Source organism: Rutilus rutilus (genome assembly GCF_951802725.1).
Source record: "Rutilus rutilus genome assembly, chromosome: 3".
NCBI lineage: Eukaryota > Metazoa > Chordata > Actinopteri > Cypriniformes > Leuciscidae > Rutilus > Rutilus rutilus.
Window position 1 is genome coordinate 23571627 of NC_140211.1, and position 12918 is coordinate 23584544.

Genomic DNA, 12918 nt, shown 5'->3' on the forward strand with positions numbered 1-12918 from the left:
ATCTTAAAAATCTTTTTTTTTTTTCTTTTTTTTCATAAAACATGCCACAGACACAGAGTGGATGAAATTTAAGGCAGTGAGCATAGATGTCTGCTTACTGAACTGGAAAATAAAATAAACTTGGACTTTGACACCAAGCCCACTCATAACACAATTCTGCATCTAAAATATATAAATTAGTTTGTTGTGAAGTTGAGGATTCAACTTTAACACATAAATGCACATCACTGGAACATCCAAATTTGCACAATTTTTGCCTTACATCAAAAACAAAAACATGCACACGCACTTTCATACACACATTCATACACACACAATTTATCCCTTTATCAGTCATAACCAAAATGAACAAATTAATGAAAACTTGTATTCTGTTTGTTACTGAACCTTTCTTCTATACCCTTGGTAACAAACCTTGTCAAATACATGATGTCATGTGAGACAGACACATTGAAACGAAGGACAAAAACGGTCCAGATTTACTTGTTAAAATATGGTCAATCATTAACACTGCTAGAGATCTAACAAGTAGTCAATTTGGTAACAAGGATTTTGCCATAACAGCATATGTATTTTTGTCGCTGTCATTTTTATCTCGTTAATTACTTAAACAATTACATTTCGAACCGATCTAAGAGTCAAAAGACAAATCGACTTATAAACATCTAATACTTTCAGAAGAAATGTATGTTAAAAGGAGGTTTAGAGGGCAAAGGAAACAGAGTGAGACTCATCAGTCTATCAAATAATGCAAGACGCAATAGCTAGATTCTGTCACAGGCAATTACCCCAGTCCCAAACCCAATTAGGCTTTAAAAAGAGGTCTGGTCAACACACAGAGAGCCGCACCAGCAAATGTGCGGCTTTGATGTAAGTACAAATAAAAAAATATTTGAACTTATTAATTTAACTTTTATTTTTCCAACATGTTTTCTTTTTGAAAACACTATTTTTTCCAATCTTCCGTTCTAATTTTCTCAAATATTGTTTGAACAAAAAACTTTTGCAATTAATTTCCTCTGTTAATCCCAGGCAGCACTTGAAAGGACATCCATTGGTTACTCAAAAGGATTATTCATTTAGAAACTCTAAGTCTGTAGATAAGAGCTCCAAATCTGGTGGGTGCCATGAGGAACATTTTAATACAGGCGATCTGAAGTACAAGAAATAACAGGTCCAGTCGTTCACATGCAAAAAACACTCATACAAGGCACACGTGACAAAACGGTAGAAGAAATGATGAGTGGCTTTAGGACTTCCCACACAGTACCAAGCACAGATGACCTAATAGACAAATGAACAGAGACCTCAGTCACTGTTCAATGTCGAAACGAAGTTAACAAGTTAAGGATGCACGGCAACATCAAAGACACCGTAACCTCACCATCTACGCCGCTGCTGAACCTCCCAACAAATCATTCCTTCTGAAAAATGTTAAAAGAGAGGGACGGAAGGACGGAAGAAAGAATGAGAGAACAATCAAGCATGGTAGCCACAAAGAGAGAGTAAATCTTTACTTTCTACACAAGGTATACGTTTAAGTTCACTGAACTCACAAGCTCTCACTCTAAAAACTTCAACACTAAAAAGTGTTCTTTTGGCATCGAGCAAGAAAAAATATGGATGTAAAACTGTTAGAGAATTACATTGTTTTAAAAACAGTCATGAATTACATTTCACATAAGAATCATGAGGTCAGATATTGGCAATCTGTAACAATTCTTTTACTTCCAGTTGTTAATCTGAAGGTGAAGGAATGCTTTTTAACGGCCCACCAACATAAAGGGATAGTTGACCCGAAAATGAAGATTTAGTCATAATTTACTCACCTTCATGTCGTTCCAAACCTGTATGACTTTCTTTCTTCAGTGGAACACAAAATATATTTTTAAGAATGTTTCAGTGGGGTCAAAAACAACACTGGAGCCCACTGACTTTCATTGTATGGAGAGAAAAAAAAGCGATGACATGAAAATGATGACAGAAGTGTCATTTTTAGGTGAACTATCCCTTTAAAAGCATTATATAAAATAATTCTGCATGTATAGGGGAAATGTGATTGGCAAAGACATGTCAAGTTTTGCTGGGAAGAGAGAAGAACCAAGGGTCCGGCAGACGGTCTGATCGCAGCCATTGTGCCCTGTGAAATCAGCCAAAATATAGACAATCACAGAATATGATGGGGAAAGGACATAAAAAGTGTTCATATTATGTTAAAGGGGTAAAGCCGTGAAGAGAAAAATAGCGTCAGTTTCCAAGGAGCTAAAACCCAAAGTAACTTAGCAAGCCGTGTTGGGCGAAAACTCTTTCAAGTTTACATATACATTAGATAGCTAGATAGATAAGTATATACAAAAGTAAAACAAAAAATATATTTGTTCTCTGTACACGGCAACGATTATCATCGTTTACAAAAACACCCTTCAGTCATCCTGCATGTCCCGTTTTCTTCCCAATGTTTGGAAGTCTCTTCAGTCAGTTTCCCCGTACGAGGGTTCGGTCCTGGGTCAGTCTAACGAGATGACGTCCGGGACGGATCCGTATATGGCAGACATGGGGGCCGATTCGGAGTTGGGGTGTGGGCCAGGTGGATGTCCGAGGCTTTCCCGTAGGCTGCTGGAGGACACCAGGCTGCTGCCGTTGACGTTAATGGGAGGGAGGTTGCTGCTTACAGGGGTGGAGGGAGGGTCCAGGAAGAGCTGGGACGAGCCGTACGGGAGGAAACGACTCAGGAGGAGGTCGTGATCTTCCGATGCAGATGCAGCCGCTGCCATCACCATGTTGTAGTGCTGGAGAGACACAGCAGAAAAAAAAGAAAGAAAAAGAGTCAGGTAAAGAGAAAACATTCACTAGATTAGCAGTATCTATTATACTGCTAATCTATTTGCTATTAATAGCTATTAATAGTCAATCACAGCGAGCTGATAAATGTTTTGATTGTGTTACCTGATGATTCTCCCCTTGTAAAAAAGGGAAAAAGTTGAGATCTGTAAGAGGTAACAGGGACAAATCAGTATATTGAAGTTTAAATGAAACATTGATGTTTAAATGAGCACAACATTTCTCTAATGATGTTTGTGTGTTGTACCTGACAGGTCAGTGGGCGTAGAGTAGTAGTGGCGGTAGTCCTGAATAAGGGGAGGAGGTGGAGGAATGTAATTGGTGTCCACCTGAGGCATGCTGGGAGTTCGGCTTAAAGGAGATGCTTGTCTGTGGAGATTCAACACCCTATAAACACACACCAACAAACAAGTTAGCTTGAGAAAAGTATAGCACAAATGACCCTTTGCCATTATTTGTGCATTTTCAAAGAGTTGAAAAGAATTTGACATGTTTTACTGAAATTATAATTTACCCATTATCCATCTGAGGAGAGAGGCTGGACAGCGAGGGGCAGCTTTTCTTTTGAGGGGGTTCTTCATCTTCCTCTTCTTCAGACGAGCTGTCAAGAGTCAAATCAATCACCTCCACTTTTTTGCTGTTGCCGCCACTGTTGCCGTTTGTATGAGAGTTTTGCTCCGACACTGTCGTACGACACCCACCTGATTACACATGCACACACGGCGGGGTTGTAAACAAAATAGTTTCAGGGTGAAGGTTAATGTCACATTCATCGTTTTTACACCATCTAACAGATCAGAGATATTAATTTCACAAGCCCCATTTACACCTGGTAATAACATGAATCATCACAGGTGAACAGTGCCAACTATAGGTGTACATGGGATCCTAAAGGTTTTTTTTTATTTGATCACTTAAAACGATACTATTGTTCAAAACTTTGAGGTGGGTATGAGTTTTATGTTTCTAAATCATTCTAATATGCTGATTTGTGCTCAAGAAATATTATGAACAAGAAATGTTAAAACATTTGTGCTGCTTAATATTTTTGTATAAATGTGATCATTTGTTTCAGGATTCACTGACGGATAGAAAGTTCAAGATTTTTTTGTAACAATGTAAATGTCTTTATTGTCACTTCTGATCAATGTAATGCGTGTATGTATAGATAAGAGTTATAATATACACTGAACAAAATTATAAATGCAACACTTTTGTTTTTGCCCCTATTTTTCATGAACTGAACTCAAAGATCTAAGACTTTTTCTATGTACACAAAAGGCCTATTTCTCTCAAATATTGTTCACAAATCTGTCTAAATCTGTGTTAGTGAGCACTTCTCCTTTGCCGAGATAATCCATCCACCTCACAGGTGTGGCATATCAAGATGTTGATTAGACAGCATGATTATTGCACAGGTGTGCCTTAGGCTGGCCATAATAAAAGGCCACTCTAAAATGTGCAGTTTTACTGTATTGGGGGGGGTCCAAAAACCAGTCAGTATCTGGTGTGACAACCATTTGCCTCACGCAGTGCAACACATCTCCTTCGCATAGAGCTGATCAGATTGTTGATTGTGGCCTGTGGAATGTTGGTCCACTCCTCTTCAATGGCTGTGCGAAGTTGCTGGATATTGCCAGGACCTGGAACACGCTGTTGTATATGCCGATCCAGAGCATCCCAAACATGCTCAATGGGTGACATGTCCGGTGAGTATGCTGGCCATGCAAGAACTGGGATGTTTTCAGCTTCCAGGAATTGTGTACAGATCCTTGGGGATGGGGCCGTGCATTATCATGCTGCAACATGAGGTGATGGTCGTGGATGAATGGCACAACAATGGGCCTCAGGATCTCGTCACGGTATCAAAACGCCATCAATAAAATGCACCTGTGTTCGTTGTCCACAACATACGCCTGCCCATACCATAACCCCACCGCCACCATGGGCCACTCGATCCACAACGTTGACATCAGCAAACCGCTCACCCACACGACGTCATACACGCTGTCTGCCACCTGCCCTGTACAGTGAAAACCGGGATTCATCCGTGAAGAGAACACCTCTCCAAAGTGCCAGACGCCACTGAATGTGAGCATTTGCCCACTCAAGTCGGTTACGATGACGAACAGTCGTGGTCGAGAGCTTGATGAGGACGACGAGCATGCAGATGAGCATCCCTGAGACGGTTTCTGACAGTTTGTGCAGAAATTCTTTGGTTATGCAAACCGATTGTTGCAGCAGCTGTCCGGGTGGCTGGTCTCAGACGATCTTGGAGGTGAAGATGCTGGATGTGGAGGTCCTGGGCTGGTGTGGTTACACGTGGTCTGCGGTTGTGAGGCCGGTTGAATGTATTGCCAAATTCTCTGAAACGCCTTTGGAGACGGCTTATGGTAGAGAAATGAACATTCAATTCACGGGCAACAGCTCTGGTGGACATTCCTGCAGTCAGCATGCCAATTGCACGCTCCCTCAAAACTTGCAACATCTGTGGCATATTGTGCTGTGTGATAAAACTGCACATTTTAGAGTGGCCTTTTATTTGTGGCCAGCCTAAGGCACACCTGTGCAATAATCATGCTGTCTAATCATCATCTTGACATGCCACACCTGTGAGGTGGATGGATTATCTCAGCAAAGGAGAAGTGCTCACTAACACAGATTTAGACAGATTTGTGAACAATATTTGAGAGAAATAGGCCTTTTGTGTATGTTTATAATTTTGTTCAGTATATATTTAATCTTACAAACCCCAAGCTTTTGAACATTAGTGTATATTTGAAGGTAGCCAGAAACAAACACACACACAAACCAGAAAAACCTTATTGCTAAAGAACCCTGGACCACAGCAAATAACCAGCTACTTGCCAGTCAATAATTGTGTCAAGTATGTCTTTACAAGAAAACTGTGCTGATATTTTTTCTTACATTATTCACCTAAATACAGTGCTATGCAAAATGACCAGTGCTATATTAGGGGTTTTAAGATGCTTTTGAACAATTCTTAATTTTCAACAATGCACCCAAAACGCCTCCTGCAGCAGTTCCTCCAACAATATGATCAGCAGTGACTGAAACTTACCATCGATGCCATTGTATGAGGCAGACACTTCCTGCACTTCCTTTTTCGACCTCATGGGGGCCCAGTTGCCATCCTCCTTGAACTGAATTTCATCACAATCTAAACAGCTGTTCAGAATCTCCATAAACAATCTAAGGATGAACAGAGAAATGTTTGGGAACAGAGGAGAGATTAGAGAAGAGAGAAAGTGAAAATTATAATAGAAAAATAAAGGTGCGAGTTCATACATTCTTCACTAAAACCTAATTACTGCATTCAATGGTCAAATGTAACATTTATGCATTATGTCCTCATCAAATAAATTTCATGTGCAGTTTTGTTCTATTATGGTTGTGCATACCCATCAATGATGAGATGTTCATAGGGTGCTTTTTTGTCACAGACAGGACACACCCATGTGGGCTTCTTTTCATTCATCTGGATGTAGAGCGTAGCATCAAAACACTGCAGGTGTGAACACGTCAACGCCCGACACGGAATCATTAGCCGCATCTTTCCCAGCTGTGTAACACAGGCAAAAGCACAGACAATCATAGAGAAATTAACACACATGGACATACTGCATGGAAACAATCCAGGAAAACAAACAAACAAACAAACAAACAAACAAACAAACACACACACACACACACACACACACACACACACACACACACACACACACACACACACACACACACACACACACACACACACACACACACACACACACACACACACACACACACACACACACACACACACACACACACACACACACACACACACACACACACACACACACACACACACACACACACACACACACACACACACACACACACACACACACACACACACAGAGGTTTGGAGACGGACCAAAGAATGAAAATAACAAGAAGTGAAACATGAACAAAACTTATATAATCACAACAATATACAACTGACATTAAACAGTATAACTGTTTTAGACAGATTTATGAGTCATAATGTACAGAACATTCTGAATCTGATTTCATTTTAAGTTTAAAATCAAAAACATCTGTATTTGCTTTGTGTGATCTTTAACTACTTTGAAACATTAGAATCCTAAACAATAACGTATTTTCTAACTTTGGTTCTCATATGGTCTTTGTAAGGTCCTGTAGCCGACTGCAACAAACCTGTTAAGCAAAGATTGGTGATCATTCATTTCGAATTGTAATTAAGGGTTTTCTTAGCTTTAAAGGTTTGTTGCAGCCGGTCTCTGGGCTTAAACTAACATTTAGACATTCAAAAATATACATTACCGGATGTGTGTGCTTGTTTGATTTTGATGAGTGATCTGATAAAATGCTTACCGGACATAATAATGAAACTCTTAAGCTGGTGGTTGCAATTTCACTGTCAGGGTCTGCCGTTAACTTTTCCTTTACTGCAGGACATGAGCAAAAGCACACATTAGCAGCACAAAACCCACAAAGATCTTTACAACTGCACTGCTATTAATACATATCTGTGAGTTATTAATACAACTGGAGGAATATGGTCACATTTCACCTGACTATAATCAGTGTTGGGGTAACACATTACAAGTTATGTGAGTTACATAATCAGATTAAGTTTTTCAAGTGGTGAGTAAAGTAACTCATTACTTTAAAATTTACAACAAACTAAGTAATATAAGTTATTTTGTTTTCCCATTTATTGACTGGCAGCTCTCCTGACCCCATGTTGACAGAAATTGTAAGTAAGGTGCAGAGGCTTGTGTGTGCTGTGTAAACATGACGGTTATTGTAGTTCTAGACTAAATGTGAGCAGGCATTTACTCATCTCACTTGCACAAAAATTCAGTATTCAGATTCAGTATTCCTCAAAACAAATAAAAACAGTGAAATGCAAAATCAGAATATGAAGCAAACCTGCAATGATTAAATGTTAAATAATACAAATATCCTTTTGCCCGGAGTCCCAGACTAAAATGCATGTTTGAGCTGTTTTAACTGAAAGCAACGTTCGCTGTCATATTTAAAAATATGTTAGTGCCATTGTTTTGTCTCAAGATGGACACCAGTAATGTTTTTTTTTAATGTTTTTTAAGGCATTATAAAAGCTACTTAAATGTCCTAATTTAACTAAGGCCTAATCCTGGCTTAATCTAAACCCTGTCTGTGCAACTAGGCCTTTATGTATTTAATCTCACTTTATTAACCAATGTCTTTGCTGCTGACCTTCGATGATCCAATTCAACCATATAAGCAAAAATGACTTTAGGTAAACATCCCATTTGTATTTCTTTCTTTTTCTCTCTCTCTCTCTTTTTTTTTTTTTTTTATGCTTAAGTAAGTGTTGAACTTTCTTCTCTACATTTCAGAATGGCAGCACAGCTGAAAGATTTGTTTGAACTGCGCCCTCTACTGTAAAGGCGTGAATTTGCATTTGCTCCTTATTAATTTCACTTTTGGTGTGAAAGGGACTTTACATTTACATTAAATAAAAAACAAACAAACAAGCCAATCCCAGGTGAGAAAAACTAATGCAAAAGTAACGTGTAACATTATTCGGTAACACTTTATTTTACAGTGTCCTTGTTACATGTACTTACCATAGTATTAACAGTAAATTATGCATAACTAAACCCTCAACCAAATCCTAATCCTACCCTAACCCTAAGTACATTTAGTTGCTTAATATTACTCAGTACATAAATATATAATTACACTGTAACAATGACACCTTAAAATAAAGTGTAACCCATTATTCTCCCATAAAAAGTAACTAAGTAATGCAATTAGTTAATTTTTAATTAGTTAATTAGTTTTTAGGGAGTAACAGAATATTGTAACACATTACTTTTAAAAGTAACTTTGCCCAACGCTGGCTATAATAAAGGACCAAACACTTCAAATTAATACATCAAATTAATACATACATTACCACTCAGAAGGTTGTTATTAGTAAGATTTTTATTTATTTTTGAATAAAATTAATACCTTTATTCAGCCAGGATGCATTTGATTCATTGAAAGTGACAGTAAAGACATTCATAATGTTACAAAACATTTCAATTTCAAATAAATGTTGTTCTATTTAACTTTCTATTCATCAAAGAATCCTGAAAGAGAAATTTCCACAGTTTCCACAAAATATTAAGCAGCTGTTTTCAACATTGATAATAATGAGAAATGTTTCTTGAGCACCAAATCAGCATATTAGAATGATTTTTGAAGGATCATGTGACACTGAAGACTGGAGTAATGATGCTGAAAACAAATGTTAGTGCTTCAGAATTTGTTTGAACTGCCTTAGGCTGGTGTGCTGTAGCTTGTATACAACAAGGGCATCAGGGCGTTCTTTCAGTATTAACAAGCCTCTTCAGACAGTTTATAGGTTGATGCATAAAATCTTAAAGTAGCATGGAAGGTTTGAAGGGCAAACAAGAACAAAGAGCAATCTGTGTAAAGCAGAACTGTGATGTTGTCTATCACTCTACGCTATATAGACTGAAACATTCTGGTATATATACACAATCAAGCACTACTTAGTTTGGATAGGTTTAAGAAAATGATTATTGACTGCAGTCCATGGAGCACAATTTTTAAGGTTTTAAATTGGATAAAATAAGATGCCAACCATTTATTAGGCCACAATATAGTTTATCTTTGGTGTGAGGAAGAGACAAGAGGACACAGAGACTATTTCTATTTATTAAACTAGCACTAAAAAACAAGAGCGGTTCAGTCGTTTAAGTCCTCATTTAGCAACTTGTACGCAAATTAAACACAGAGGCTTCATAATTGACATTTGAGCCAATTAGGTTTTAGAACTAAACGTGAAAACGTCAATTAATGTTAAACACAGACCTAAAGTACAGTTAAAGATTTTGGGCTGCGTTTTTAAAAATAAAAAAATACAGTGAAAACTGTAATATTGTGAAACATTATTACAATTTAAAACAATTGTTTTCTATTTTAATACATTTTAAAATGTAAATTCCTGTGATGGCCTTCAGAACATGATACTTCAGAAATCATTGTAATAGGCTGATTTTGTGCTCAAGAAAATGCTTAATTTTTTTGGTTAATGTTTTTTTGTTTTGTTTTAGGATTCTTTGATGAACAGAAAGTTCAAAAGAAAAGCATTTATTTAAAATGTAAAAATGTAAAAGTCTTGACTTCACTTTTGATCAATTAAATGCATCCTTGCTGAATAAAAGTATTAAATTCTTTAACAAAAAAAAAAACAGTCGTGTTAATCAAAAACTACTGTTCTAAAATCCCAAGGGAAACTCCAGAAGGAACCCATGGCTCATAAATGTAACTTTTCTTTTAGGACAACAAACTGAACAGCTCTATTCCTATGGAGAAAGTGTATGCTTACTGAGTGCTCTGGAGTGATCTGGGTTTCTGATGCCTTTAGCCCGTAGCCTCTGCAACAGCAGTGTGGATGACAGCTGCTTGACCAGGTACACTGCCATAGAATAACTCTGAAAAAGAAAAACAATCCAACCATGGATACGTTACTAGAGACAAAGTCACATCCCGTAACATCCCAATTTTGTCTCATTAATGTGATGCTAGAACTAGGATATAACAGAGTGGGAAGTAGGTTTACTTCTAGGCATAATTTATTTATATTTTCAGGTCAGATCTTACATCATCGTTCTATCAGTGCCATATGAACAGGTTCTATAATAAAGCGCCTTTCAGATTCAGTGAGAGGGTACAGCTCATATAATTTTCACGACTCCTGAGAAAGAGTGAAAAATTTAAGGAATCTACCACAGAGAACGCTAGGATTGCTTATTGCTTGCCGAGGCAAGTTATATGATAAGAAATGACATAATTCATGAAGCTGAATATTACTAGTAGGGGTGCAGTGATGTTTTATGCGCGAGAAGATTAATGTGTTAGCTTTTAAGATATAGGAATCTGTGGACGAAGTAATGAACTCCTGTCTGCCTGCAGTAGTCTCAGAAGTAAACAGTGGCCCGTTTTTATCAAAATCTAGATTATTTTTCTTAATATGCATTAACTGCTAATGAACAAGAGCAGTCATTCATCACAAATGCATTTCCTGAACATATAAAAAGTAGATGAGCATTCACAAAGATCACAAAGTATTTCAGATAAATAAATCTGCAGGGAAATATATACATTTAGTGTAGAGCACAAAACCCAGAATAGACATAAAACATTTAAATGAATATAAAGCTCAAGTTTTATGTTTCTGTTTGATGTCATATCCATCAATATTCAACAAAAGGTCTTGTTTGTCTGAAAAAAAGACTGAAACAAGGGCAAGTTTATTTTGATATTGGTTATTTTTAGCTGTCCCTCAACTCGTCATTCAGAGAAAACACTAAAATACTGCATACATGCCGACCTTTTCACATAAACTGCATAAAGCCAATTCTATAATTGGCCATCATGTGACTGCAAACGGCTGCAAGACACGTATGAGGTGCTAAAAATACATTTTCATTTCAACGAGAGTTCCTGTAATGGGCTGAGGTGAGGAAAAAAACCATTTGAAAACAAAGTACTTGTATTGACGAATTGGGACGTGGGGGGATGGGGATTTTTTTAACCTACCCGTCCAATTTCCGACGTCCAGGAGACTACAATGGTGTTGGGAACAGTTGTGGACAGTCTGACCAGTGAGGTAATGTTGATGGGTCTGCTGGGCCTCTTTGGTTCCACGCCATTTTTGGTAGGAGGCAGATATCCCTGGTGAAAAACAATAGGATGACAATAAATGAAAAATGAATGATTTTTTTTTTTTTTTACGTTAAAATTCAAACAAACAGCATTGTGAAAATGTAATTTAATGTAGAGGTCAACAGTTTGGACAATTTCATCATTCTTTAAAAAAGCTAAAGAGACCATGTGTCTCAGTTTAGAGTGATGGATAGATAGACAAATGGACTGTAGTTTAACTTACTGGGAGATTACACGGTTTCCCATTGACTTTAACACAAAGATTAGGGGGAAAGTGGTCCTCCTGGGGGCAGCTTGTCTCTGATAGACAAAACCTGGATAACGTGCATATTTATATTATAAGCAGAAAATATCAGGCTAGTGCTCCGAATCTTTACATCATATTTATGTGAAACATTTCAGTGCATTAAAACATGAATGGCTTACCGTAACTGTACTTGCACAGTAAAGTCACATTTGGGCCCCGATATGTCCCTGCAAAAAGAGCAAGTAAAAACTATTGCTTTGACATAACAATTGAATCCCATCATCACACAAGCAGTGCCTTATAAAAACTCCTCTTCTTATTTAGGGATTTTGCTTTGTTACACCAATATATCATTTCTGAAAGAAATATAAAACTTACATTGAGCTGCTGACTTGTTGGACTTGCTGTGGCGTCAATGCAAATGCAAAACATGTTTCCTGAAACCTCTGACTGTTATCTGAAGCTGTAAAGACAGAGAGAAAGAGATCCAGAGATGAAAAATAACTACACTGAAACAACAGTCCACATGTAATGCTTTCTGTAAATAATTCCCCAACTATATTATACATGACTTTGAGATGAGAAACCATTTCATTCAAGGTTTGTGGGCTATGAAAAAGCTCAGAACAAGTTCAAATGTGCAAAGTATCTAATTATTTAGATCAAGTATTTTTAATGTTTCATTTTCAATAGCCAAGCGAGATTCTTATCCGCATAATTCCACCCATATGTGAGGGGGTTACAATCAAAGCAAAGAGTAATGGTACAGTCTTCTCCTCCCACTCTGACCCATGTCCAGCTTAAATAACATCAATATTTCTTCAAAACAATCTTTTCTGGGAATGTTCATATTATTCCTGCTCAGTTCATTTCAACTGTCATCAAAGGAAGAGACTCAAGCTGTTTTTTCCAAAGGTTCATGGACAAGATAAACAATGTGTCAGAAACCATTATGGTTACAGACGACAATCTGAAACAGTTGCTTTGACGGAGTGTATATTTGAAAACGAACTACCCTGCTGAAAAATCACCAGCATAAGGTATGTTTTGGATGATGGTATCCAGCATGG

General features: G+C 37.5%; 1 protein-coding gene across 1 annotated transcript in view; it reads right to left on the reverse strand.

The window, feature by feature from the left end:
* Positions 1–2208: 2208 nt before the first annotated feature.
* Positions 2209–12918, reverse strand: part of pias1a (protein inhibitor of activated STAT, 1a) — a 39535-nt gene continuing 28825 nt past the window's right edge. Inside the window, exons 3-14 of the mRNA XM_084405542.1 lie at positions 12227–12311; positions 12028–12075; positions 11825–11915; positions 11476–11610; positions 10262–10367; positions 7243–7316; positions 6264–6424; positions 5924–6054; positions 3356–3542; positions 3089–3228; positions 2947–2987; positions 2209–2789 (exon numbers count right to left, since the gene is read on the reverse strand). Coding sequence (XP_084261668.1) covers positions 2508–2789; positions 2947–2987; positions 3089–3228; positions 3356–3542; positions 5924–6054; positions 6264–6424; positions 7243–7316; positions 10262–10367; positions 11476–11610; positions 11825–11915; positions 12028–12075; positions 12227–12311 — 1481 coding nt within the window. The 3' untranslated portion in view covers positions 2209–2507. The remainder of the gene's footprint in view (positions 2790–2946; positions 2988–3088; positions 3229–3355; positions 3543–5923; positions 6055–6263; positions 6425–7242; positions 7317–10261; positions 10368–11475; positions 11611–11824; positions 11916–12027; positions 12076–12226; positions 12312–12918) is intronic.